General features: G+C 44.1%; 1 protein-coding gene across 1 annotated transcript in view; it reads left to right on the forward strand.

The window, feature by feature from the left end:
- The window catches only part of dis3l (DIS3 like exosome 3'-5' exoribonuclease), a 27,021-nt gene continuing 1,184 nt past the window's right edge, over positions 1-25,837 (forward strand). Inside the window, exons 1-17 of the mRNA XM_008293369.1 lie at positions 1-169; positions 3,186-3,336; positions 6,452-6,580; positions 8,831-8,966; positions 12,518-12,685; positions 13,452-13,530; positions 14,001-14,177; positions 15,312-15,481; positions 16,193-16,354; positions 17,962-18,212; positions 19,556-19,648; positions 19,725-20,013; positions 22,364-22,599; positions 22,788-22,942; positions 23,749-23,924; positions 24,134-24,279; positions 25,445-25,616. Coding sequence (XP_008291591.1) covers positions 40-169; positions 3,186-3,336; positions 6,452-6,580; positions 8,831-8,966; positions 12,518-12,685; positions 13,452-13,530; positions 14,001-14,177; positions 15,312-15,481; positions 16,193-16,354; positions 17,962-18,212; positions 19,556-19,648; positions 19,725-20,013; positions 22,364-22,599; positions 22,788-22,942; positions 23,749-23,924; positions 24,134-24,279; positions 25,445-25,616 — 2,820 coding nt within the window. The 5' untranslated portion in view covers positions 1-39. The remainder of the gene's footprint in view (positions 170-3,185; positions 3,337-6,451; positions 6,581-8,830; positions 8,967-12,517; positions 12,686-13,451; positions 13,531-14,000; positions 14,178-15,311; positions 15,482-16,192; positions 16,355-17,961; positions 18,213-19,555; positions 19,649-19,724; positions 20,014-22,363; positions 22,600-22,787; positions 22,943-23,748; positions 23,925-24,133; positions 24,280-25,444; positions 25,617-25,837) is intronic.

Here is a 25,837-nt window from a genome sequence, read left to right on the forward strand (position 1 = left end):
AGTCAGGAGTCCCCGCTGGACGTGGACCGGCCGGTGAGGATGATAAAGACGGAGAAGACGCTGCACCTGAGGAGCTGCCGCGGCCGGACGGTGCGGGTCGTCCGGGAGCACTACCTCCGGGAGCGGGTGCCCTGCTGCAGCGCGCTGTGCCAGGCGGACTGTGACAACGGTGAGCCGCTGGACACACACCAACACACGGTTACCGTCTGACGGATGACACACCGCAGGTCTCTGCGCAGATTAGCACCAGGCAGTAGGTTAACCTAACTAGCTGGTGAACCTGGTTAACCAGCTGCGGCTAGCTGTGAAGGCACATCTGTCAGCCGGGCTGGACTCTGGGAGGACTGGAGGTGTCTGAAGAAATGTCCTTCAAAACCTTCAGTTCTGTAGTTATATTCCAGAAAAACCAATAAATCTGTAGCTTTTAACCTCATGATTGCTGAATTTTTAAGGTTATTTCTGTGTGAAATGGAAATATAAAAGCTTTTCTCTGCAAAATTCATCCTACGTTAAGTCTGTGTTCTCTCCATGAGTTTGTGCCTCGTTTCCAAAACGTTTGAGAAGATGGACAAGTTTTATTTCCCATCTGGAGTATCGTGGTCCATCCTACAGGTTATTAATGATCATTTTAAGTTTGAAAAATGAGTTTATTTAATAGCAATCTGGGTTTTAAATACTCCAGGAGGAGGGATGCAGGTGCTGCTGAGGAGAAAAAAATAGTTCATTAAGTCCTATGAGTAACATAATAAACCAAATAAATAATAATCAGATTAAATCTGCTGCCTCCACAAGACACCGAGCTGCAGTGTGTTTTTAAGTCTGAAGTTATATAAAATGTGATTTAAGTTCCTATAAAGCAGGTGGTGGTTGTTTTTCTTATTATAAGTGTCGACATCCCGTTAAAGTCTCTTCACTCTAACGTGTCTTTCTGCTCGTTTCTACTTTTCTTTACGCCTCTGATTTCATTTTTATTGTCGTAATATCACAGATTTTGTTTGTATTCATGTATCAGAGGGTACTTGTATGAAAAGATTTGTCAGTTCTGAGATCTGACTGCTGTCTAAAGCAAAATAAAACGACCTGAAAGCTGCAGATATTCATACAACATGTAGAGCTGCAGTCGCTGCTACACGAGACACCTTTAAAATACCAACTGCTCTATATTATAGGATGAAAACCTAAAGAAATAAACTACTTCTAACATGTATTTATTTTTTTAATGCCACAGAAGTTAGAACAATAATCACAAAAGCTGTGTGGAGGTAAATAAATGAAGGAGTTATGATAGAAAGCTGAGTATTTCCAGTCAGTAACAGGACGTTTCAGTCATTCAGTCTCAGAAGCAGCGATATTTGAAGCATCAAACGTTCTGCAGAGAAGTTAAAGTCATAAAAACAGACGGTGCGTCAGACCTGCTGCGTCTCGTTCATCTGAAGCTGCAGCCTTTGCGATTTTTCTAATTGCACGCTTTCAAAATTCGATTTGAGATCGATTGATTTCTCGGCCCTGCAGAGGCGCTGGATGAGAAAAACGAGACGCAGAAGAATAATTTAAACTCACACATTTGTATTGCTGTTGATAATGTTCGCTGTGTGTATACTTTAGCTCTATTGGACACGAGATTGATCGAAGCTGTGCACGTTTGAATCAGTGAAATCTGTGACACTGAGGCAGTTTTAAAACCATCTGGGCTGCACGTCAGAAACACTCGATCTGTAATGTTTCAGGGTTTATGATATATCGGCCACGTTTTGTGTGGATCGCAAATCACATTCTCACAATTTACTCATTTATTGAGGTGATATAAACCTGTTCTTCTTCAGTAGTAATAATATTAAGATTGATCTGCTGTGATAGAAGAGAGGGCAGGACTTCTCTGACCTCGTATGAAACCGGGAAATGTATTATTGTGTTTAAAGTGAGAATAAATCAGATCAATAAAGGCAGCAGAGTGAGTCACTGCATTACATCCACACAGTCATACCTGTTGCATTGAACTCCTAGTTTATCAAAGTTGTGGTGAATTTAGTGGTGTTGGAACAACTAAATCTAAGATTAAAGCTCATAAATGTGAAAAAAAAATCAGTATGTGACTGATCAACAGCTGTCAGGACGCTGAACTGCTGATCCAGATGTGCAAACACGTGTTTATCTAAACTGCTGTTAGTTATTGGATCCTGAAGAAACGCTCTCTCATCTTGTTTGTACTGCTGTTGTATGTACAGCAAAATGACAATAAGCTGGATTTGATTTAAGTCTAGATTTTAGTGGTAATTATATTTTTTTTGTGTCTTTTCCACTGAAACATGAATAAATATAAATGATGATTTTTGCTGCAGGTTGTACCAAACAAGTACGTCCGCTTATGTCTGGAGAACATAGTTTGTATGATGCTGAATGTTAATAATGATGCATTTCACCTTTGTTGGAAAGTTGCAGCTCCTGTGATTTGGGTGTTGTTTCCATGAACCCTTCAGCCACGTGTAGGTGTAAAGTCATCATTACGACCAGCTCGCGAGGGAAACAGGAAGTAAAACCCTGATGTGGTGATGTAATTTATGAACAAAAGTTAAGGTTTAACAATAAACAACAAAAGTGAGGCAAACGAGAACAAAAGGAGACTAAACCTAGAGTTTAAGGATTACCATAAAAAACGATCTCACTAATCTGATCTAATAACAGAAATACAATCCTATCAGCACTCAGTCACCAGTCAGGCTAACAGCAGATCTGAGGCGGGTGTACGGTTCTGAAACAGGATCTAGTGCCTCAACAAGTTCATAGAAGCACAACAATCATCAGTTAGAAAGAGGCAGGGCTGGAAACAGCTCGCCGCCGAGCGCTGGTCTGCTGGCGTCTTCTATCCTCCCGGTGGCTCCTGATTGGTGGATCAGCCTTCTCCAGCGCAGGTGGATGCAGTCAGATCAGATCAATCAGCTCCTGCTGCAGGACAAGCTGAGGGCTGCAGGACACACAAACACACAGTCGGACCTCCTGAGAAGACGGAGGGTCTCTAGTGAAGTTTAAGGAACCGAGTGTAATAAATCTAGACCCTGGAATAAATCAGCAAAGAGATCAAGAATGAAACATGTCTGTAGGAGTCTCGACTGTTGATCTTTCACTGTTTAAATAAAAAAAGAAATCCCAGAAACATCAGGATTAATGCCTGCTAACCTCCCACACAGGTGCCAAGGTGCTGCCCGGAGATCTGACCCACTACGTGGTGCCGGACGCCGAGGTGGTGGCCGACTACCTGGAGATCCTGGAGTTCAGAGAGCTGCAGGGCATCGTGTTCACTCAGACGGCCTGCCAGGCGCTACAGAGCAAAGGACGCAGGTAGGCATCCGCTCAGTGTGATCGTTAACCTGGGGGGAGGTGGAGATCTGCACCACGAGGCAGGAGTTCAGGTTAGCGAGGGAACTTCAGGTGGAAGTTGTGACGGTGGTTCACCTTTTGTCTCCATGGTAACTGATGCTGACCTCCATGGTTCTTATTTTAACTTTAACAGCTGCCCTCACAAGAACAAACTGATTCATATAGTTTGTCGTAAAAACGCGCCTTAAACTTCACAGTCTGCAGCCGCGTCCCAGTCCAGACGCTGCATCCTTAGAAGGACGTGAAGGACGTGAAGGATGGATCTGAGCGTTAAACGAGACGGTCCAACCCATCACAACAAGCTCCTGTTGCCTAGCAACCAGGCAGCCAGAGTTTCATCCCGAGGACGAGGATTAGACGACGCTGTAGTTTAACCACATTTTGTGACTGAAATGGATCAGAAATTGTGATTTTTGTTTTTAATATTTTTTGTAGACCATGAGGTGCTTCTACTGGACGGAGCTGTCCCAAGTGTTCACGGCTTGTTTAGATCTGTTAACATTCACATTAATATGAACTTAAACTGGGCTGCAGGTGTCTCGGTGGTTAGCAGCGTGGCCTCACAGCTAGAAGGTCGCCGGTTCACGTCCCGGTGAGGACACCCGGGATCTTCCTGCGTGGAGTCTCCATGTTCTCCCCGTGCAGCGTGGGTTCTCTCCGGGTTCTCCGGCTTCCTCCCACAGTCCAGAAACATGCTGAGGTTAATTGGTGATTGTAAATTGTCCGTAGGTGTGAATGTGAGTGTGCTTGGTTGTCTGTCTCTAAGTGTAGCCCTGTGATAGACTGGTTACCTGTCCAGGTGAACCTGCCTTCACCCTGAGTGCCAGCCACCGAGCCACCTTGCAGCCCACGACTTAAAAGATTTGTCGTCTTTTGGCTTTCTGCATTTGAGGGAAAGACTAAATCTTCCTCTGGCGTGCTGCACAGTGTGGAAGTACAGATATTTGGAACGCAGCCCAAGTTGGAGATAAAAGATCAATGCGTCTTAAATAAAGAACGGCATCAACATTCCTGGAGGATCCTGCAGGAATGTTGGGATGTGTTCAATCTGCCGACTATACGTTGTAGAGGTATAGATATTTGGAACACAGCCTGAGTTTGAGATAAGAGATCAGTGCGTCTTAAAAAACACCCACTGACCAGTGGGTTCTGCAGGAACATGGCATCAACATTCCTGGAGGATCCTGCGGCGCTCAGAGTGCATATTTTACCGTTGAGAGGGTCTCTGAGGAGGAAGAAAGGTTTCAGAGCTGCAGCTTCAAAGCCGCGTCATTGTTCGGCGGGCCTTTTCATATATCCCTATAATCCTGAAACAGAACGCGATAAAGCGCCGGAGCCCTGTGCTTCGGCACTTTTTAAGATTTTCAATAAGTCCACTTATCCGTCTGAATGATGTTTTCAGATTTGTTCTGAACACCGTTTAGCACCACCAAGGCTGCAGCTCTCATTCTCTGTCAGAATATCACCCTGGATGTGAGCTCACTGGATTCCTCCTCCGTTAAAACACCTTTATTCACATAAATGTTTAAACTTTAAGCAGTTTGTCTTGTTTCTGTGAGCAGGGACTCCGTCTGTAATTTGTGTTGCACGGTGATAATTTAACTGAAACGTGCATCGAAGCAACTTTTGCATAATTAAAACTTTATTTAGATTGCTCCTTCCACCGAGGTCGTGATATTGATAAGCCTATTAGCTCGCGTTCACACAGTCGGCAGTTTTTTAGCAGCTTTGTTTCCTGGTTTGTTTGTCTGTTGTTATAGCAGAACTGTTTGAGTTTCACAGACGTGTGCAGAGAGATTAATACATGAAAAGTCTCAGTATCTGGCTACACAACCAAACTGCCAGTAACAAGTCAGGCGGGCCTCGCCGTCTTTTTACAGGTGAGAGATTTGTACCTGTAACTTGAGGGTTGGATGTCTTCTGTGTTGCTGTTTATAATTTTGCAGCACTTCTGTTGTTTTAAATGTGCTTTATGAAGACATTTTACTTGACTTGACGGAGGATAATACACAGATAGTAGTATGTATCTGGCTTTGCTCTCCATGCAGTGTGTTTTGTTGTGAAGCTACAGGTGGACGCTACACGAGGTGGTGCAGGAAGCTTCAAATAAAAGAGTTAAATCTACAGGACGCTGCCTAAAAGTATCCTTATAATCTGAGACATCACTGGTTGGCTTAAATGTTTAATCTCACCTTTAACAATCATAATATTCGTCTTATTTGCTGTCGAGTGTCCAAACCGGACCGTGAACCAGCTCTCACTCAGGAAGGGAGATATTATAGAATATCTGGTTCAGATGTTCAGGTCTGAGGCCACCTCTGGTCCGGAGCAGGGGTCAGCCTCATTACATCCAAGCCCTGCTGACGAGGCAGAACCAGACCTGGACTTGGACTCCGTCTCCCGCGTGAGCAGCGGGAGAGCTTTTGACAAACTTGATGAACGCTGTAAATAAGGAGTCCCACATGACCCCCGGTTTCATTCCAGTCTGTTTGTGATTCCTGCTGACGCCGCCGTTCTCAGATGTTGCATCATTAATGTGATGAGGCTTCACTTTTGATAATGTGAGGTAGACATGGCTGCTGGAGCATAATGCTGATGCCATACTGAGTCAGTAATTGCAGTTTTCCATTCACTTCAATGAGGACCGGGCTGTGTGTGTGTGTCGGTGTGTGTGTGTGTGTGTTGGCGCAGCAGGAGTGTGTGATGACCTTTAAGTTTCTTTGCAGCTTATTAGATAGAACTGTAATTATCTCATAATGTTCAGAAGATGCTGTGAAGTGCATCATGTGCTTGTTTATGTAAACATTATTTAGCGGCTGGTCGCTGCTCAGAGTTCAGGCTTCCTGCTCACAGCTCTGATTGTTTCTTAGATGTTAAAGGAGGAGTTCAACATGTTGGGTGACGCTCTGACTCACTCTTTACCAACAGCCATCTAACGCTAAGTCATCCTGAACAAGTTGTTTATTTTGGACACGTGTTGACTCACTGGTTTGGAGACGAGTCGTGTAGTTCTGACCAGACAGGAAGTGAGTGATTGTATTTCCTGTTTGGTTTATGGAGCGCTCTGTGTCTGCAGGTATTACAACCGGCTGCGGAGCCTCGTCAAAGACCCTCGACACGACTGTGTGCTGTTTGCCAACGAGTTCCAGGAGTACTCGTACTGTCCTCGGGAGAAGGGCGAGACCCAGGACCAGTGGATGACCAGGTCAGTGCCTCTGTGAAGTTCTACAGGTCCGATCAGAACCAGACCAGCAGGGTCGGCCTTCCTCTCACTGGCTCTTTGGTCTGTCCAGAACCTGAATGAACTTCTTCTTCTTCTTCCTGACATCGTCTTCTTCCCCTTCCTCCGTTTTTCCTCTTCATCTTCTTCTTCTGATCCTTCTTCCTCTTCTTTTCTTGTCTTTCCTTTTTATTTTCTTCTTCTTCTCCTCGTTCCTTTCCTTCTTCTTCTGCTGCTCCTTCTTCCTATCTATCTCAATCTTCATCTCCTTCTACTTCCCATTGTCTTCTTCTGCTTCCTAGCGTTGTCTTCTTCCCTTCTTCCTTTTTTCCTCTTCTTCATCTTCTCCTTCATCTTCTCCTTCTTCCTCTTCTTTTCTTCTTCTTCTCCTCATTCTTCTCCATCTTCTTCTTAACGTCGTCTTGTTCTCCTACTTCCATCTTTTTCCTCTTCTTGATCTTCTCCTTTTTCTTCCTCTTCTTTTCCTTATTCTCCTTCCTATCTTACTGTTCTTTATCACCTTCTTCTTCTGCTGCTCCTTCTTCCTATCTATCTCAATCTTCATCTCCTTCTACTTCCCATTGTCTTCTTCTGCTTCCTAGCGTTGTCTTCTTCCCTTCTTCCTTTTTTCCTCTTCTTCATCTTCTCCTTCATCTTCTCCTTCTTCCTCTTCTTTTCTTCTTCTTCTCCTCATTCTTCTCCATCTTCTTCTTAATGTCGTCTTGTTCTCCTTCCTTTTCATCCTCTTCTTTTCCTTATTCTCCTTCCTATCTTCCTGTTTGTTGTCTTCTTCATCTCCTCCTTCTTCTGCTGCTTCTTCCTGACTATCTCACTCTTCATCTCCTTCCTCTTGTTCCAAATGTCTTCTTCTTCCTTCTTTTCCCTCTTCTTGCTCTTCATCTCCTCATTTTCTTTCTTCTTTTACTTTCCTTTCTCTCTCCTCCTATTCTTCTTCTTCCATCTTTTTCAGCTCTTCGTGAGCCCTTTCCTGTCTGTAGCTGGAGCCAGCAGATGGTTAGCTTAGCTTAGCATAATGACAGCCACCAACCAGATGGAAGCAGCTAGCCGCTAGCTCCATTCAAACTTAACAGAACCGAAACTTCACTGAATAACTTGTGCAAACACCAAACAACAAAAACGCTTTCTTGTGGTGATTTTGCCGCCACACACTGGATTCTTCTTCTTCTTCTTCTTCCGGCCTCCAACTTCTCGATAAATCGAGCTTCTTTTCCAATGTGTTCCAGCATTTCTGAACCTACAGAGTTCAGTTTCCATGTGCACCAAAAAAAGAAGCCTCCCCCTGCGATTCCTTCTGCAGGTTTGAGATGAAAGTTTGAACCATGAATTCATTTCATCTGACTGCCGGTGTGCCAGCATACGGCACTTAGAGCCCCCCGCTGGCCGAGACGCCAATCAAACATTTAAAGTGGCCTCAGAGTCTGAAGGCCTGAAGTTTTTTCCTCCACGTCAGCTGTAGCGCCGGCAGAGCAACAAAGAAAGAAAGTAGGAAAAAAGGAGGCCTTGGCGTGATTCTAGACGTCATTAATTATACCTGTTGTCTACCTGGAACGCCCCGAACAGCAGAACAAACCTCTGCTGCCGAGCTGAGCACAAAAAGCTCCAACGTGGAACTTTTCCTTCCCCCGTTTATAATAAGATAGCGCTGCCTTGCTCTGCCAAACGTTGGTTTGATGGAGGCCTTTAAAAATGCAAACGGACAAATCCTGGACACTCGTGTGTGTTTTTGTTTTTGAACAAAACTCTCCAGAATCCATGAAAAGCTGTTTTAAGAGTTGTTTTGTTGTAATTTTTACTCAGCAAAGCTTATTCCAACTCATTCGTTTAGCTGCTCTGTTGTTTTAAAGATCTTCATGTTAGAAAGATAAAAAGGTTCAGACATCAGCTCAGCTTTACCTCTGGTGTATTTAGAAGGAAGTAATCAGCAGCGCTTACCGTTTAGCTTTTGTTCCTGGCTGGTTGAGGATGTGAGTTTTTAGTTGAGTTTTAAGGAGCAGCCTGGAGGTGCCGTCTGCTCCGATGAAGTGTGTTTGTTGCATAAACAGGACGGTAAATAAAGAAGATTAAAATTATTTATTTATAGTGCGGAAGCATCGTTTGAGTTACAGGTATTGTGATTCATTTATGCACCAGACTCAATGCAAAATATTAAAGTCTTTTTTTTTTTACCAGGCAGTCTGTCTGCCAGCTGTGAGTTAACGGTGTGTGTCTGTGCAGGTGTGTGTACTCGGCCGCCGTGTGGTACTACAACCACCTGGCAGGTGTGATGAACATCGTGATGATCACGGAGGACCAGGACGCCGTGGCCCGATACAGCAGCCTCAACTCGGGAGTGTTCGTCATCTCCGTACAGGTACGCCTCTCACCTGTCTACAGGTTTAGCATCACGTCTTCAGGCAGCGAGGCTTTATTGTTAGTCATTCTGGCTACGAGGAAGTGCCGACGTGCGGCTTGATGTGGAGTCATTTCACTCAAATCTCCCTTACAGTTTCTGTATTTGTTATTTGGGACCCGGAACTAAAAGATTTTGGTGAAGTTTTGAGGATTTCATGTGTTTTCAGATCCCTCACCTGTGAAGCCATTTTTAAGGGTTCAGTATCTCCAGAAATGTGCCTCCACCAGCCATGAACTGTGGTGAGAAAACAGACAGAATAGTTTCCATCAGATCCAGATGATTGAATGCATCTCACAGAGAAAACAGAGTGCTCTTGAAAATGGTTGAAAAAAAAAAATAGTGACAATTTTTAAATCCAGGCTGATGTTGTGTCCCCATAAAGTTCTTGTCAGTGTCTGTCTATGGATGGATCCATGGTTCTACTAGAATCCAGTCTCTGGTCACATCAACTGTTGAGGCTCTAACATCAGTAGAACCTGATGTGGGGACCCAGATAATAGATATTTAGATTAAATGTTTGTCATTGGTAGGAACCAGAAACTGATGTTCACAGGTTCTAGATGTTGGTTCATATGAGTTCCAAGCTGCCCCATGTCGGCGGTGGGGGGCACCATGACCAGGTCTTAGTGACGCTTCATGATCTCCACAACACTGGCATCAGCTCGGGTCCTGTTCCTGTCCACGTTCCATGACATTTTGAGGCGTGTTTTGCCTTAATGCTCTCATCCAGATGCTGCAGATGAACACTGGACACAGAAGCTGATTATGATTCAACACAATAAATCTCATGTTTATTTAAACTCGTCATGGCAGCAAAACAAGTGAAGCAGGAGATCAACGCGGCGCTGAAAGCAGCAACAGACAATAACAGATGGAGTCCTCATTCCTCAGCAGATTTACATTTCATTTATTTGCAGAAAGGATATTTTCAGAACCTGATTCAGTGCCTCTGTTGGTCTGAATGTTCACTTTGTGTTTTCTCCTCCTCATCATGGCGGTCGGAGCTGGATGGGATCATAAAGGGATTCATTGTTTTAAATAACAAACTGTGAACTAAATCAGTGCAGCAGAATGTTTCTGTCTGAACCGACACCGACCCTGCTGCATCGTTCGCCGGCAGCGTGAACACCTTTAAAGGTGAACGTCAGCGCTTTAGCTGCAGCCATTGTTTCCTGTTAAAGCCGCCGTGTTGCAGCGCGGAGCCAAAACAATAGAAGAAGAGTTGCAGGATGGCTTTTTGAAACGCTTTCCAAAAGGTGAATTCAGAGCTCGAGAGCTTTCAGTCGTGTCGAGTTCAGGTGGGATGAACGTTTTAGTTCTAATAATCCTGCACGCATAGAAATGTGAAGGTCCACAGTTCTTTAAAAGTTCAACTGCTGGGGTCAAAATGGCTGTAATACTCACATGAATGTTGGAGAAAACAAACAAATTTGTGCAAGATTACAGGAAAAAAATGTGCAAGTGACTCAAAAATTGTTAGAAATTAAAGAAAATTTGTCTGAAACGGAGTAAATTTTGTCCAAAATAACAGAAACTTGTCTAAAATGATTAAAAATGTGTGAAAAATGATTCATAATGTGTCCAGAATTGCTCGAGTGATATTAAAATGAACTAATCTTGTCTAAAACTGGGTAAAAATTGTCCAAAGTAACTCTAAAGTTTACTTAGCAGCACTGTAAATATAACAAGTGTTATAAAATGAGCACAAAAAGTGTGTTTAGAAACTGTACAAACTGTACAACTCAAATTCACAACTCGAGTCTGTTGGCAAATTTGTCCAAAATAACTAAAAAATTATGCAAAGTGATTTAAATTTGGTCCATATTGTGAATAAAAACTTTCCTTAAATGACTCAGAATGTGTCCAAAACAACAAAATCTTTCCAGAATCACTCAGATTTTGTCTAAAGCGACTCATGATTTGTCACCAGTGAACTGAACTTGTCCAAAATAAGTAAAATAAAAATGTGATAGGAGCAAAAACAAAAAGCAGAACCTGATGTGATGAAGTTGGACCAGACAAGGTTCCAGGTTTTGGACTAAATGTTGGCGTATTAATTGGACCACAGGGGGTCTATATAAGCTAGTAGTCCTCTAAACTACACACAGCTACCAACAAGTACGTTTCCTCTGTAAACTGGAGATCATTTCCCTGTTTGTTTCCAAGCCGGTCCTCACATTAGCTGACGTTATTACCTCTGTATTATAATCACTGATAGGCCTCCACCATAGTTAAATAATCACGGAGCAGGTGTGTTACGACGAGGAGGCAAACGATCAATCAGCAGAGGAGCGCCGCCGGATTCAATTAGCATCCGTTTAATGTGCGAGTGTGTTTCCTCCTTGGATCCTGCCTCTGGTTTCTGCGGCGGCCGATGTGGATTATTTAGGAGGTGATATTATTTTTCCAGCCTCGTTATCTTGCATCGCCACGTTCTGCTTCTCCCACTTCGCTCCGCTGAGCCGCCCGACAGCTAATATTCTTTAGGAAGAAAGAAAAGCAAGAAAAAAAGGAAAAAAAACGGTCAGAAAGTAAAAGTTTTACGGCCGGAGTCGAGGGTTTTGATTAAGTGGCGCCGGCGTGACTCAGTGGAGCGCTGAGACGGGAGGCTACGGCGGAGACTGCTGGTTCTGAGTAGAAGTGTTCACACATACATCTGCATGGTAGCTCAGTCTGAGACGGTGTCGTGTCCTCAGCAGCTGCTTCATGACGTGAGGATGCTGCAGCCGAAGATGTTTTCATAGAAACTAAGGAGCAATAAAGGATCAGGTCCAAGCTTTTTGGCTGCAGGTTTAAAGCTGAGGGAGTTATTTTAGATGGAAATGGAAGTAAAAGTTCTCTGACTGGCAGCTGGAGCACCGCTGGACTTCAATAAGACCAACACCTGTGTGAGAGAATATCAATAAAAATGATTAGAAACAAACAGAAATAGGACGAGACTACAGCTCCCAGCATGCATCTCAGGAAGAAACATTCTGCAGCAAATTCAGGTTGTTTTAGAAATGTAATAAAATAAACAGGAAAACATGTATTTAAAATATATATATAGAGAGAATTTTAATATAAGACATAAGATGCATGCTTATTAAAGTCATTTAGAGGTTAATTAAATCATAAACACTGTCTTTGTTATTGTGGAAATCTAATCTCGTCTTATCTCACGAGTTGTTTTGATCAATCTAGATTTGGTATTTATATATTTTTTGACATTCTGGTTCATTGTTAACAATTCTTTTGCACAATTTTGACCAAATAGCGAGAAATTCTGGACAAATTCTGAGTCTGTTTGATCACGTTTTTGCAGTTTTGGACAAATAAGGAGTTATTTTGAACAAAGTTTATGTCATATTGGACAAAAGCCAGTTTGATGAAGACTGAGACCCTGATTAGTTACAACCTGGAACCCTTAATATGAATAGAATTAACTAACATTTAATGTGAGACCCTGACCTGTATAATCCGTTTGACTGCTTCTTACTTTTCTTCTGCCACGTGTTCTTTCCTTCCAGGAGTATTTGCAGAGCTTCTGGCCGGACCTGAAGGCGGCTCATGAGCTGTACAGCTCCATCTCTCAGGTTCTCCAGGAGAAGGAGGGAGAAGACTCTGAGAAGGAGTTCACCGAACATCTACCTGCTGAAGTCCTGGAGGCCGGGATCAAGTCTGGACGCTACATCCAGGTGAGAAAGCAGCGTGATGGAGTCATGTTCAACCAGCAGGAGTTGGTGGGTTGGATGTTCCTCTTCAACCAAAAGTTATAGAACCAGCTAACAGTGCGTTTAAAGTGTGTTAAGTCTTTACATAAACAGCTGTGAGGTTAAAACATAGAAGTAGTGAAATGTGTCTCGAGAGCAGGACAGCGTTCTGACTTTACCTCACAAGGTGCCACCAGAGAGTCCGACTTTAATTCAACAAGTATTACATGTAGTATTTGTATTACCGTAATGTCCAGACTATAAGTCACGACTTTTTTCTCACGCTTCAAACGCTGCAGCTTAAACAAGACGCGGCTAATTTATGGATTTTTATGAGTTTTACGAGGTTTGCGAATTCACCTCGAGACCAAAGTGACGCTGAGAGCGACGACGACAGAGAGACTGAGGAAGTGATTCTGAGGCTGTTCAGCTCCGACACTACGCATTTAATTAAAAGTTTAAAAACATCTTTCTGTGTAAATATCTCATGTTCCAACGTGGACACCTGCAGCTTAGAGACCAGAGCAGCCTGTATATGAACACACCTGGTTTCCTGTTTAGAGTCAGTGGGTGGAGCTAATATTCAGGTGCCTCAATAGTCCAGAATTTACGGTAATAGAGACAGGAAGACTCCAGTGCTGTGAGCATGCTCAGTGATGCAGGAAGTTTTAAAGAGACTTAAATGTACCTGAACCTCCCAAAGACCTTTTTTTCTTGCTAACAGACTGGTCGTGTGTTTTATTTCCATCAGGGCACCCTGAACGTGAGCAAACACCGAGCGCAGAACGAAGCCTCCATCATGACGGAGGGTTTGTCCACCAAGAACGCAGGTACAGAACCGACACCGGGCAGCTAGAAATCTAATCTACCAAAGCACCTTTCACACCTGAACTCCTTTCTGGTACTTTGATGGCAACCAAACATGTTGGTTTCATGTCTTCCACCTGAGCTCCTCACACATGAACTCATCGACTCGGTGGCTTGAGTTACCACATTTCAACCCAACCATCGTCCCAGAACATCACGTTTCCGTCCCAGAACATCACGTTTCCGTTCCAAACACACTCACGTCACACCTCTTCTCTCTTACTTTGTGCTACAACACAGCTTAACGACTAATGAAACTCTCCACTAATTCATGTGATCTGGGTTTTTATCTGTTTCTAAAAGACGTTATCAGGAGCTGAAGTTGTTGTTCAGGATTATTTCCTCTGAGTTCATCAGACAGCAGCAGGATCCAAACCAAGAGACAGAAGCATCAGCATCATATTAAACCACGTCTGCCCTCCGTCCACCGCAGACCTGAGCTCCGGCGTGTTGGTGTTCGGCGGCAAGAACCGGAACCGAGCCGTGCACGGCGACGTGGTGGTGGTGGAGCTGCTGCCGAAGAGCGAGTGGAGGGGGAAGACGACGGCGCTGAGCGAAGGACAAGCAGACGAGAAGAGCGAGGACGAGGCGAGCAGGCCGATGCCCACAGGTGGGACGGTGGACCTCGGTACCGGGAGGATGAGCTGACGACACAGCACCGCTCAGGACGGGCTTCAAGTCGCTCTGGACTGATTTAGTCATTTAGAAGTAGAAGTCATTTTGCACAAATAGCGAGTCATGTTGAATAAATAGTGACTCAGTTTGATCACGTTTTTGACATTTTGAGTCATTTTAAACAATTTTGAGCCGTTTTGGACCAATAACAAGTCATTAGGGGCAAAACTGAGTCTGTTTGATCACATTTTTGTAATTTCAGATAAATTTCGAGTCATTTTGATCACTTTCTTGTTGTCATTTTTGACATTCTGGTTCATTTTCAACAATTTTGAGTTGTTTTGACCAAATAGTGGGAAATTCTGGACAAATTTTGAGTCATTTTGATCAAGTTTTTGTCATTTTTGGGACTAACAACAAGTCATTTGGGGAACATTTTGGTCTGTTTTATCTTTTTTTTTGTAATTTTACACAAAGTTGGAGTGATTTTGATTGTTTTTTTTTTGACATTCTGGGTCATTTTTCACCATTGTGAGTAATTTTGACCAAATATTGAGTAATTGTGGAGAAATTTTGAATCTGTTTGACCATGTTTTTGTAGTTTCAGACAAATTTTGAGTCTGTTTGATCATTTTTTGTTGTTGTCATTTTTGACATTCTGGTTCATTTTCAACAATTTTGAGTTGTTTTGACCAAATAGTGAGTAATTCTGGACAAACTTTGAGACTGTTTGAGCACATTTTTGTAGTTTTGGACGAATTCTTAGTCATTTTGAATGAATACTGAGTCACTTTAAAAAAAAAAAAAAAAGTAATGTTGGACAAAGTTTGAATCACTGATCATTTTTTTTGGCTCATTTTGACCATTTTTTGCGTAATATTCAGTCAATACTGAGTGATTATGGACACATTTGAGTCTGTTTGATCGCGTTTTTCTAGTTTTAGGTAAATGTTGAGTTATTTTGAACCAAGTTTATGTCATTTTGGACAGAAGTCAGTTTAGTAAAGTTCAGTCTTTTTTCACATATTGAGTAATTCTGTCAGATTCTGATTAATTCTGAACAGATGTTGGGTCAGTGTTGATGTTCCAGATGTTGTCTCTGTCCTGACTGACGTCTGGTCGCCTCCAGGCCGTGTGGTGGGCGTCCTGCAGAGGAACTGGAGGGACTACGTGGTCACGTTCCCCACCAGAGACGGGACTCAGTCTCAGAGCAGGAACTCTCAGCGGATCCTGGCCATCCCGTGGGACCGCCGCATCCCCAAGATCCGCATCAGCACTCAGCAGGCCGACGCCCTGCAGGTCCGATTCCTGTTTACTCACTAAACTCTGAGCTCAAAGACAAGCTGGGGGGTTTAAAAGGATGCGTCTCTGTTAGAAAATCACCAGAAGTAAACTGTTTATCAGCCAGAAAGTGTAAAAACAGAAAGAATTGTCAGGTTTTCAATTTTCTGACAGACCTTGAACGCATCATTTGACCCTCAGTCAATAATGGGCTCTGGTTTGTTTTATTTTTGAGTGAATATTAAGTTGTTTTGGAGAAGTTTTCAGGCATTCTGCACAAATTCTGAGTTCTTTTGGACCTTTTCGTCATTTTCGACACATTTCTGTTCATTTCTAGACAGTTTTTAGTCCTGATGGACGGATTTTAAGTGATTTTAGACCAGTTTTAAGTAAAATATGAATATTCTGGTTTATTGTTTTACAGAAAAATGTAAACAATAGTAAAACACATCATTATTTCTTGATTAAGATGTCAGATTATAATTATTCACTTGCGTTCCTGATCAGAAACATTATTTTAGTGGCTGAATGTGAGGCTTGATTCCTTTCTGACATGTTGTGTGTGATGAAGAGACGTTTAAGAAACAAACCAGACGTGCAGTAAATCCCTCCGCTGATGGTTCATGTGTGAAAAATGTGCTGAAGGAGAGTTTATCCAGGTGTTTCTGCAGAGCTGAAGCTGACAGAGTCATGGTGTTTTAAAGTGTTTCTGGTCTGACCCGCGTCCAGGACCACAGGGTGGTGGTCCGCATCGACTCCTGGGAGAGCACCTCGCTGTATCCCAACGGACACAGCGTCCGGGTCCTGGGCCGAGCCGGGGAGCTGGAGACGGAGGTCCAGACCATCCTGATGGAGAACTGCATCCACGTCCCTCCGTTCTCGGACGCTCAGGTCAGAACCGACACTTCAGCTGTTGGTCGTTCGAGGTTCTGTTTTCTTCAGCAGCTTAATGAAGTGATGTTAAAATACAAAGAGCCCGTAGTTTCCTTCAGCGCTGTGTAGAGCTGCTTTTCTCTGCAAGTTAAAGTTGAGTTTGAGTCATTTCTGAACTGTTTTTGAATCATTCTGGACAGATGTTGTGAATCCTGACAGGTTTTAAGTCGTTTAAGCAAATCTTTAGTCATTCTGGGTAAATTTAGTTCAAACTTGAAGTCATTCTGGACATTTTCTGAGTCATTTTAGAGAAATATTAAGTTATTTTGGAGAACTTTGCGGCATTCTGGACAAATTCTGAGTGATTTTGGACCTTTCTTGTTTTTTTTTTTTGACAGGTTTTCATTCATTTCAAACACGTTTTTGGGGCATTATTGAAAATATTTCGTCATTCTGGACTAGTTTTGAGTGATTTTTAGATAAGTTTTAAGTTATTTTGGAGAACTTTACGGCATTCTGGACAAATTGTAAGTAATTTTTGACCTCTTTGTGATTTTTGACAAATTTCCATTCATTTCTAGACAATTTTTAGTCATTATGGACGGATTTTGAGTGATTTAGACCAAGTTTAACTAACTTGGGGGGATTTTCGCGCCATGTATGACAAATTTCTGCTAATTTTGAACAATTTCTCAGTCATTTAGGCAACTAGAGGTTTTTTTGTACAAACCGTTTGTAATTTTTTTGTCATTTTGGACAAAACGTAGGTCATTATCGACAAATCTTGTAATTTTGGAGACGATAAAACTGAGAAGAGCTGCAGCGACGTACAGTATGAGGAAAATAATGTGTTTGTGAGCATTTAAACGGGTCAACAGATTCTAGTAGAGGCCACAAACACAACTATAAACCTGTGGATGTGCAGAAGATGAACTCTGCAGTTTGAAAACTCTTTTAGTGAAGCATTAATCTCCCTTGTGTTGTGGTACTTTGTGCCCTGTTTTCAGTCTTTAAGGCAGCGCCTCCTCCACATTTCCTGTTTATCTGCAGTAATCCTGCATGAGGAGCTTTCTGAAGGACAGATTGAGGGAACTAATCAGTAACCCAGTGGTTCACAATGATGTGGTATCTAACTTTAAAGCATGTAAACGTATTCAAATAGACCAAAAATATGGAATTATAGAGAAAGAAAATGAGCTCTTTGAAGTGAATTTGCTTCAAACCACTCGTGGACTTTGGTTTTCCTCTGAACACAGCTTCTCAGGGCTGAGTTCATGAGTTCCTGGTCGTCCTTCTCTGTAAAGGACCCGGTGAGTGCTCAGTGTCCTGAACTCACAACAACAGGATAACCTCGTTGGATCTTCTTTTTATCTCCTGCCTGTTTTCATACGGCAGTCCAAGGACTTCAAGGGGTTAAATGAGCTTATCTTTCCATTCACATTCATATTGCTCAGTTTGTTTAGTAAATAATGGCCTCCGGTGAAGAAGCTCAGCGCAGCACAAACCGTCTGACGGCCTCCTCTCAGCTCAGAGCACAAACTAATTCAATTATTCACGGTCCAGCGCTGCTCGGCTGCTTCGTGAGACGTTCAGGTCCTCGTGTAACCTCCTTTGTCTGCCGTCAGCTGAGGGAGATGCCGGTGAACTCTCCCGAGAAGCCGTGGACGGTGGACTCGGAGCAGGCGGGGCGGCGGCGGGACCTCCGGGACACTCACCTGGTGTTCAGCATCGACCCGCGGGGCTGCGAGGACGTCGACGACACGCTGTCGGTGCGACGCCTCGCCGGCGGGGAGCTGCTGGAGCTCGGCGTCCACATCGCCGACGTCACGCACTTCGTGGCTGAAGGTTCGCTCACGGACCTGGAGGCTCGGACGAGGTGAGGCGGCAGAGTGTAGGTGGTCAGGACAAGTTTAAAACCAGATTAGTGACATCTACAGATGAGTTAACCCGGAGCAGACAGGCTGTGGTGGAGCAGAGGTTGGATTTGTGACTGAATATTTGTGTCAGTCCATTTAAAATCAACCAAATCTGACAATTGACTCGATCTGCAGCACCTTTATCTACTGACCAGAGTTCTACCTTCAGACTGTGAATGTTCCAGAGGTCCAGGTCCTTCAAGTCCACAGAGGAGGGTCCAGATTGATCACTTTAATGGACTTTTTCCATCATTTCTGAGCCTCAGAACTTCATCAGTCCAGCAGATAGACACATGACATTTAGGAGGAAGAACACATCTGGGTTCTGCTAGAACCTGACACCAGATCAGTTCTACATCCATCCAGGTGTCTCAGTCTGAACACTGGACCTGGTTTCTGTTTGTTTTCTCTATAACCAACTTTGAGCATCATTATTATGGGATGTATCGTAGTTTCATGCCCCATGGAGACGTAAAACTATCAAAACATCACTACATGACAAAAAACAGACACAAAACAACCCGAAACAACAGAAACAAGTGACAAAATCACACAGAACGAGACAAGTGAGACACAAAATGCCCAAAATCTGACTCACAACAGGAAAAGAGAGACGCAAAATGACAAAATGATCAACAAAATGACCACAACCAGAAAAAACTGTCCCAGAGATACACAAAACAAAACTAAACAGACGCAAAATTACAAAAGGGAGACAAAAAAATGACAAAGAAGAGAACAAAACAACAAAAACCAGACACAAAACAATAAAATAAAGGATTCAAATTGACCTACTGATCAGTTCTACGTCCATCCAGGTGTCTCCGTCTGAACACTGGATTCGCATCGATATCTAGAACAGAAACACAGACCTCTGGATAAAACCAGCTTCAGCGTTTGTTTCTACAGAGAGGACTTTGTTGATCTGTTTTTATCGTTCCATAAATCAGAGAATACCGTCGACCAGAGGCAGGAAAATAAAACATCTTTTACTGTGTTTTGAGCAATGAAAAGTTCCATAAGTCAGGCTGTGGATGATGGATGAACAAGCAGCTCCGTAAAAACCTTCAGCGTGCAGACAGGAAGGAGGATTTCTGGACGCAAAGACACCAAACGCAGTAAAATAAACACCACGTGGTCAAAGCTTCAGAATTCACCAGAACCTGATAAATGTGCCGTTTGTCTTCATGAGGAAGGTGATGAAGTGACGCAGAGACCAGACTGAATGTTTAGCTGGACGCCTGTTTTAAACCGTGGCTCCTTCATTGAAACGAGATGCTGCTGTTGTCTCCCGTGTTGCCAGGGCGACCACCTACTACCTGGCCGACCGGCGCTACGACATGCTGCCCGCGGTCCTCAGTGCGGACCTGTGCTCGCTGCTGGGGGGAGTCGACAGGTCGGTGGTCCTCACGTGTCTCCACGTCGTTAACGCTCGTTCTGACGCACCTGAACTCACCGATCTGTTCTCTCAGGTACGCCATGAGCGTCATGTGGGAGCTGGACGCCCGGACTCTGGCCGTCAACAAGGTGTGGTTCGGCCGCACGCTGATCCGCTCCTCCTACCAGCTGCACTACGAGCTCGCCCAGGCGCTGCTCAACGGCGACCCGGCCGACGTCCCGGAGCTGGCCGAGCTCGGCTCAGAGGAGAAGGACGCCAGGCTGGCAGAACTCACACAGGCTCTGGAGCTGCTCACCCATGTGGCCCGACACCTGAGAGCTCAGCGGGACCGAGGAGGAGCTCTGGAGCTGGAGGGGGTGGAGGTAGGTCCACTGGTCCTTCTTCTCTGGTTCTGTTCAAGTGTTTCTGCTGAGGTCCACAGTTCTCTTCCTGATATCTTGGCTGATGTTTTTAGATGTTCCATGTTGTCACCAAAGGAAGCAGCGTGTTTGAGGTGTGCCTTAAAATACATCCACAGGTGTGCCTCCAATTAACTCACATGTTGTCAATTAACCAATCAGAAGCTTCCAAAGCCATGACATCATCATCTGGGCTTTCCCAAATAGTCTGAAGGCATCTTAGTGGATGTAAACGTCTGACTTTGAAGAAAGTCATAAACATTCTCTCTCTCATTGTTCTGGTGTTTATCAAATAGAACTAATGTTGTTGATCCTGACTGAGCTGAAACAGGAAAAGTTTGGTCTGATTTGATGTCAGACTGTGAGAGAAAAAAGGTTTTATGTCTTTTTTTACGGTGGATGTAAACTTCTGGTCCCTCACTGAAACCCTTACAGGACAGTAACACCCCATTAACACAGACTTTAATTATTTTTACATCTTATTTAGACTCTTATCAGCCGCTAGAGCCTCAGTTACCTGTTAAACTCTGATTACAGGTAACTCCTACAACGACTCGTCCAACACGTACGTTTGGCCACATTTTTAGAAAACAAGTTTATTTTTGTATTTTCCACTTCCAGTCGTCTCAGGAGGCGTAAAACAAAGAGGACCCGGTAAACCGATGACTGATTGTATTGACTAATAGAATGCAGGTGTTTTTAAATCCGGGCAGCCGAGCCGAACGTCTTCCCTCCGCGGTTTTATCCCGCACCAGATCAGAAAGTAATTTCAGCGGGAATATTGGAATACAGGTTGTATAAACACAGAACCTGCTGACAGTTTTCATTTTCGCCGGTTGGCTGGCCATCTGTCAAAACCTCATACGAGCTCCGGCGTTGTTCATCTATAAGCTGCTCCCTAATAAGATGTCTGTTATTCAGATATACTGGTGTAATACAGCACATGTCGTCGAGGAGCTCCAAGTCGGGCTCTGTGCTAAAAAAAGTGAGCGTTATTTATTAAACCTGCTGCGAGTCTGTGCAGCTGTAACCAGATCAGCTCACGAAGAAGCTGCGATGGGAAAACTAAATGTTTAACGTGTTTGTTGTGATGGAGGACGAGTCTGTCGGAGCGAATCGGCGACAGAGCTGCAGTAACGACCTCTGAGGATGCATCCGCCGCTCGTTTTCTGTTCCTCCTGCTGACGACGGATCGGCGCTCGGTGTTCTCTGGATCCTGCTGAAGATGTAAATCTTTGAAAACGCCACAAACATACAGTTAGATTGAAGGGAAGTGTCGGGAAACTGGTGAGGACGAGTTTCAGTGGCGGATTAATCTGCTTTTGGTGCTGAAGTGAGGGTTTGTAGCACGACTTCTTCTCCCCAGAACCTCCTCAGAACATCTGGTTCTGTATCTGCAGCACCTTCATCTACTGACCAGAGTTCTACCTTCAGACTGTGAATGTTCCAGAGGTCCAGGTCCTTGAAGTCCACAGAGGAGGGTCCAGATTGATCACTTTAATGGACTTTTTCCATCATTTCTGAGCCTCAGAACTTCATCAGTGCAGCAGATAGACACATGACATGTAGGAGGAAGAACACATCTGGGTTTTGGTGTCCAAAAAAAAAAGATCCAAAATGTCTTGAAACTTGACCTGAATCACTTCACATTTGTTCATAATGACAAAAACCTCTTCAAAAAGACCCCAACACTGTCCTAAACGATTCAAAACTTGATCCAAAATATCTTAAACTTCTCTAAAATGACCCAATGCGCCTCAAAACTCGTCCCAAATGACCCAAAATGTGTTCAAAATGACTAAAATTTCCCCAAAAGGCCTCAAAATCCATCCAGAACAATTCAGAACTTGCTGATAAACAAACTGAAACTTCTCCAGAATCACTCAGAACTGGTCCTGAACAATTTAAAATGTCTTGAAACTTGAACAGAATGACTGTAAACCAGAGAAAAGGAATCGTAGCCAGAAGATGAGCCTCTTATCAGAATGTAGGAGAAACACTGAGACCTCTGATCTGCTGGAACTGGTTCTGACCCAAACTGATCTGGTGTCAGGTTCTAGCAGAACCCAGATGTGTTCTTCCTCCTAAATGTCATGTGTCTATCTGCTGTACTGATGAAGTTCTGAGGCTCAGAAATGATGGAAAAAGTCCATTAAAGTGATCAATCTGGACCCTCCTCTGTGGACTTCAACGACCTGGACCTCTGTTACTGCAGATACAGAACCAGATGTTCTGAGGAGGTTCTGGGGGGAACCTTTAACAGATGTGTAGTATTTAATGGCCCGGGTGTGTTTCTACCGTCTCCCCTCTTCAGGTTCGTGCTCAGCTGGACGAGGACAGAAACATCACCGCTCTGGTTCCTCGTCAGCCGCTGGAGGTCCATGAGACGGTGGCTGAGTGTATGATCTACGCCAACCACTGGGTGGCGCGCAAGATCCAGGAAACGTTCCCGTATCAGGCCCTGCTGAGGCGACACCCGCCGCCTCGACAGGAGCTGTTCAGCCAGCTGGTGGACACCGCCGAGGCCCGAGGCTTCACCGTCGATACCAGGTACATGAGACGGACATCAGGAGGTTCTGTCTGCTTCTGAACCCCAAAACCTGCTGCTAGGATCGAAAAGAAATGTTTCGTTTAACAAAAATGCCAGAATGACGCAATTTATCAGCCAGAAACTGAATAAACAGAAAGACTCGATCATCATTTTCACTTGATTTGACCAAAAAGAGTTTCTCCTCCAGGACCAACAAGGCTTTGGCCGACTCTCTGGACCGAGCCGTGGACCTCGAGGACCCGCTGGTGAACCGGCTGCTCAGGATGATGGCCACCCAGGCCATGTCCCAGGCCGTCTACTTCTCCACTGGTGCCCAGCCTCAGGACCAGTACTACCATTACGGTAAACCAGATCACACCCGTCCTCCAGCTCTACCGGGCTTAGTCTGTGCTGCTGCATGGGACCGGATCTAACGCTGGAATCATCTCGCGTGTGATTGGTCAAAATGATTTTTTAGCATCTTACGATACCAGATAACACTTTTCTAGTCAATACACACTTCAAGTGTTAGATGTAGTACCTGGTTGTTCCAGCAGGTGGAGCCGCGTAACTGTTTATTAATGTAGAAACCAGAGGAGGTGAGTAGCTTTAATCTCCTGTCAGATAACATGGCGACCACTTGTTTACACCGATGCTAAGCTAACTTTTCTGGCCCACGGACAAAATAAAGGAGAAAACTATGTATAGTTTGAGGTGAAAAGAACCCCCATAAAAACCTCGAACACCTGAGTGATCAGTCCTATGTTGGCAAGCAGACAGCATTCTGGGAGTTTAGTGAGTTAAGCAGAACCATGACAAAGACTTCTGTGAGGCTTTATGACTTCCGGCACGAGGATGAAATGGTGTTTCAGTCAGTTAGGACGTTGTTCCTACAACCCAGTGGTTTCTCTTACTGGTTAAGGCCACTTACCTCCTCTGGTCACTGCAGTATTAAACTCCTTATTGTGCCAGATAACACGGTGACCACCTGTTTACTCCGATGCTAAGCTAACTTTTCTCACCCACAGACAAGATAAATGAGAAAAATCGTTTGTTGTGAAAAGAATCAGACAGTAAACGTCTCTTTAACGTTCTGGTTCCAGCTGCTGGGATTTAAATCCAAATAACCAGTAAAGAGTCCACCTGTCCTGGTTCTGTCTGTCCTTCAGGTCTGGCTCTGGACCGCTACACTCACTTCACCTCTCCGATCCGTCGCTACGCCGACATCATCGTGCACCGCCTCCTGACTGCCGCCATCGCCGTGGACGCGGGGGCGGAGTCTAAAGCGCCGGCCAACAACAAGGAAGTGGAGGAGACGGCGCACCACATCAACAACAGGAACAGGGTGAGAATCCAGAACCCTCTGATGAACCACACGACCCAGACAGAAACGGTACCGAGACACGACATGTAGGACGATGCTTAGAAGAACATATATGACATATTTAGGAGCATATTTCTGCTTCAGACGGAGGGTTTTCGTCGCCTTCCTGTCCAACCAGAGGTGCTGTGTGATGACAGTCTGATGAGAGCTGGACTGTGGTGTGTTTGCAGGCGGCCCAGAGAGCCCAGAACTTGTCCACGGCTCTGTTCCAGTGTCTCTACTTCAAAGAGAAAGACCCTCAGACGGACCCTCGCTGCGTTGCCGACGCCGTCGTCTACGCCATCCGAGACAACGGCGTGCTGGTGTTCGTCCCAGAGTAAGAACCGAGCCGGTCCGACGCAGGATCCTTTTATCGTCTGGATCCGCTAAACCCAACAAACTCAGTCACACAAAGCTGACGGTCAGCTTGGTGTCCACAAGAAGAACAAACTGTGGGAACTTAAAACGGTTTCTGTGGAACTTTAGCTTCATTTATCAAATAGTTCAGAGATCGACCCACTTTCAGCCGTTTGAACAACAACATCTGAGGAACTAGATAAAACCTGAAATGTTCTGTTTCTCATCATGACATCGATTCAGAATCTGTCATATTGGACAAGTTGATCAAATAAATGTTGATCACAGATGAGTTAAAATATGAAAATAAATGTAAGCCGTCATGAAAAGTTCCATCTTTGAGCAGCTTAACAGAACCAACTGGTGCCGTTTCTGATCCACAATAACACAAAACTCAAAATTAGAATACTTTAATGTGAAAAACTTGAATCTTCAGGAAACGTTTGAGCTTCTCAGAGTGAATGTAGAAAAACTTCCTGGTCTGAAAACATAAAATTCTTAAAATTCAGCCAAATTATTTTGTAAAACTTAACTTTGGGTCTGAAATAAGAAAGAAGTGAACTTTAAGCAGAATAAGAGCAACACATCTGATGAGTTCTGTTTAATCTAATGAGGACTGACTCAGAGCTCTCATTATAAATACAGCTGATAATTAACTGTCTTTACTGTATGTTTTAGTCTCTGTTAGTCTTAAATTGGCTCCATTTTATTAGCTGCAAATCACCTCGTCCAAGTCCTTCTAAGTTCTCGAGCTGTTTGGTTTAATCAAACGTCTCAACAGCTGTTCAATTGCAAAACAGATTTATGAACACGTTCAACAAAACCTGGTTTAGTTCTTTAATCTGAACGTGTCAGTGGAGGGACTGAGGACGAGCAAAATACAGACAAACTTCTGGAAAAGGCTGATCAATGTATTTATTATGTATTTACCGTTGTTGTTCATCTTTGTGATCATGCAGAGTGGGCAGAAAAAACAGAAGTTCATTCCTGAGCTTCACAATAAAAGCTTTTATTTTGTTAAACCCAGACTGGTGACGGTTGAATAAATGTTTGACATGAAGTCATGTTTGCAGTAAAGTCACAGGTTTGATTTAAATGATGACTGAAGGAAGCAGCAGCTCTGAGCTCAGGTGTGTCCTCCTCAGGTACGGGCTGAAGGGCCCGGTCTACCTGAGGAACAGGGAGGGCCAGGTGGCGGCGCCGGGGCCAGACGGCGGCTGTGATTGGCAGAGCGGCTCCGTACGGCGGCACCAGGACCAGATCACCGTCTCCTCCGCCGGCGGCAGCGCCACCTTCAGGCTGTTCGACCACATCACCGTGAGTGAACTCTGATCACATGACCTGCTTCAGGTAGAAACACTCACCTGTCAGGGAGCTCTCAGGTTTTATTGTTAGAGCTAAAGTAGATGTAATGAGGCTGAGTTGAGGCTCATGGAGCAGAAGTTGTTTTAATTATAATTATATTAAAGGTAACGTACACCATCAGGGATGTTCTGATGGAGTTTGTTTGTTAGTTCTTGTTGTTTTTGTGCCTTAAT

Source organism: Stegastes partitus, unplaced genomic scaffold (genome assembly GCF_000690725.1).
Source record: "Stegastes partitus isolate 25-593 unplaced genomic scaffold, Stegastes_partitus-1.0.2 Scaffold878, whole genome shotgun sequence".
NCBI classification, from domain to species: Eukaryota; Metazoa; Chordata; class Actinopteri; family Pomacentridae; genus Stegastes; species Stegastes partitus.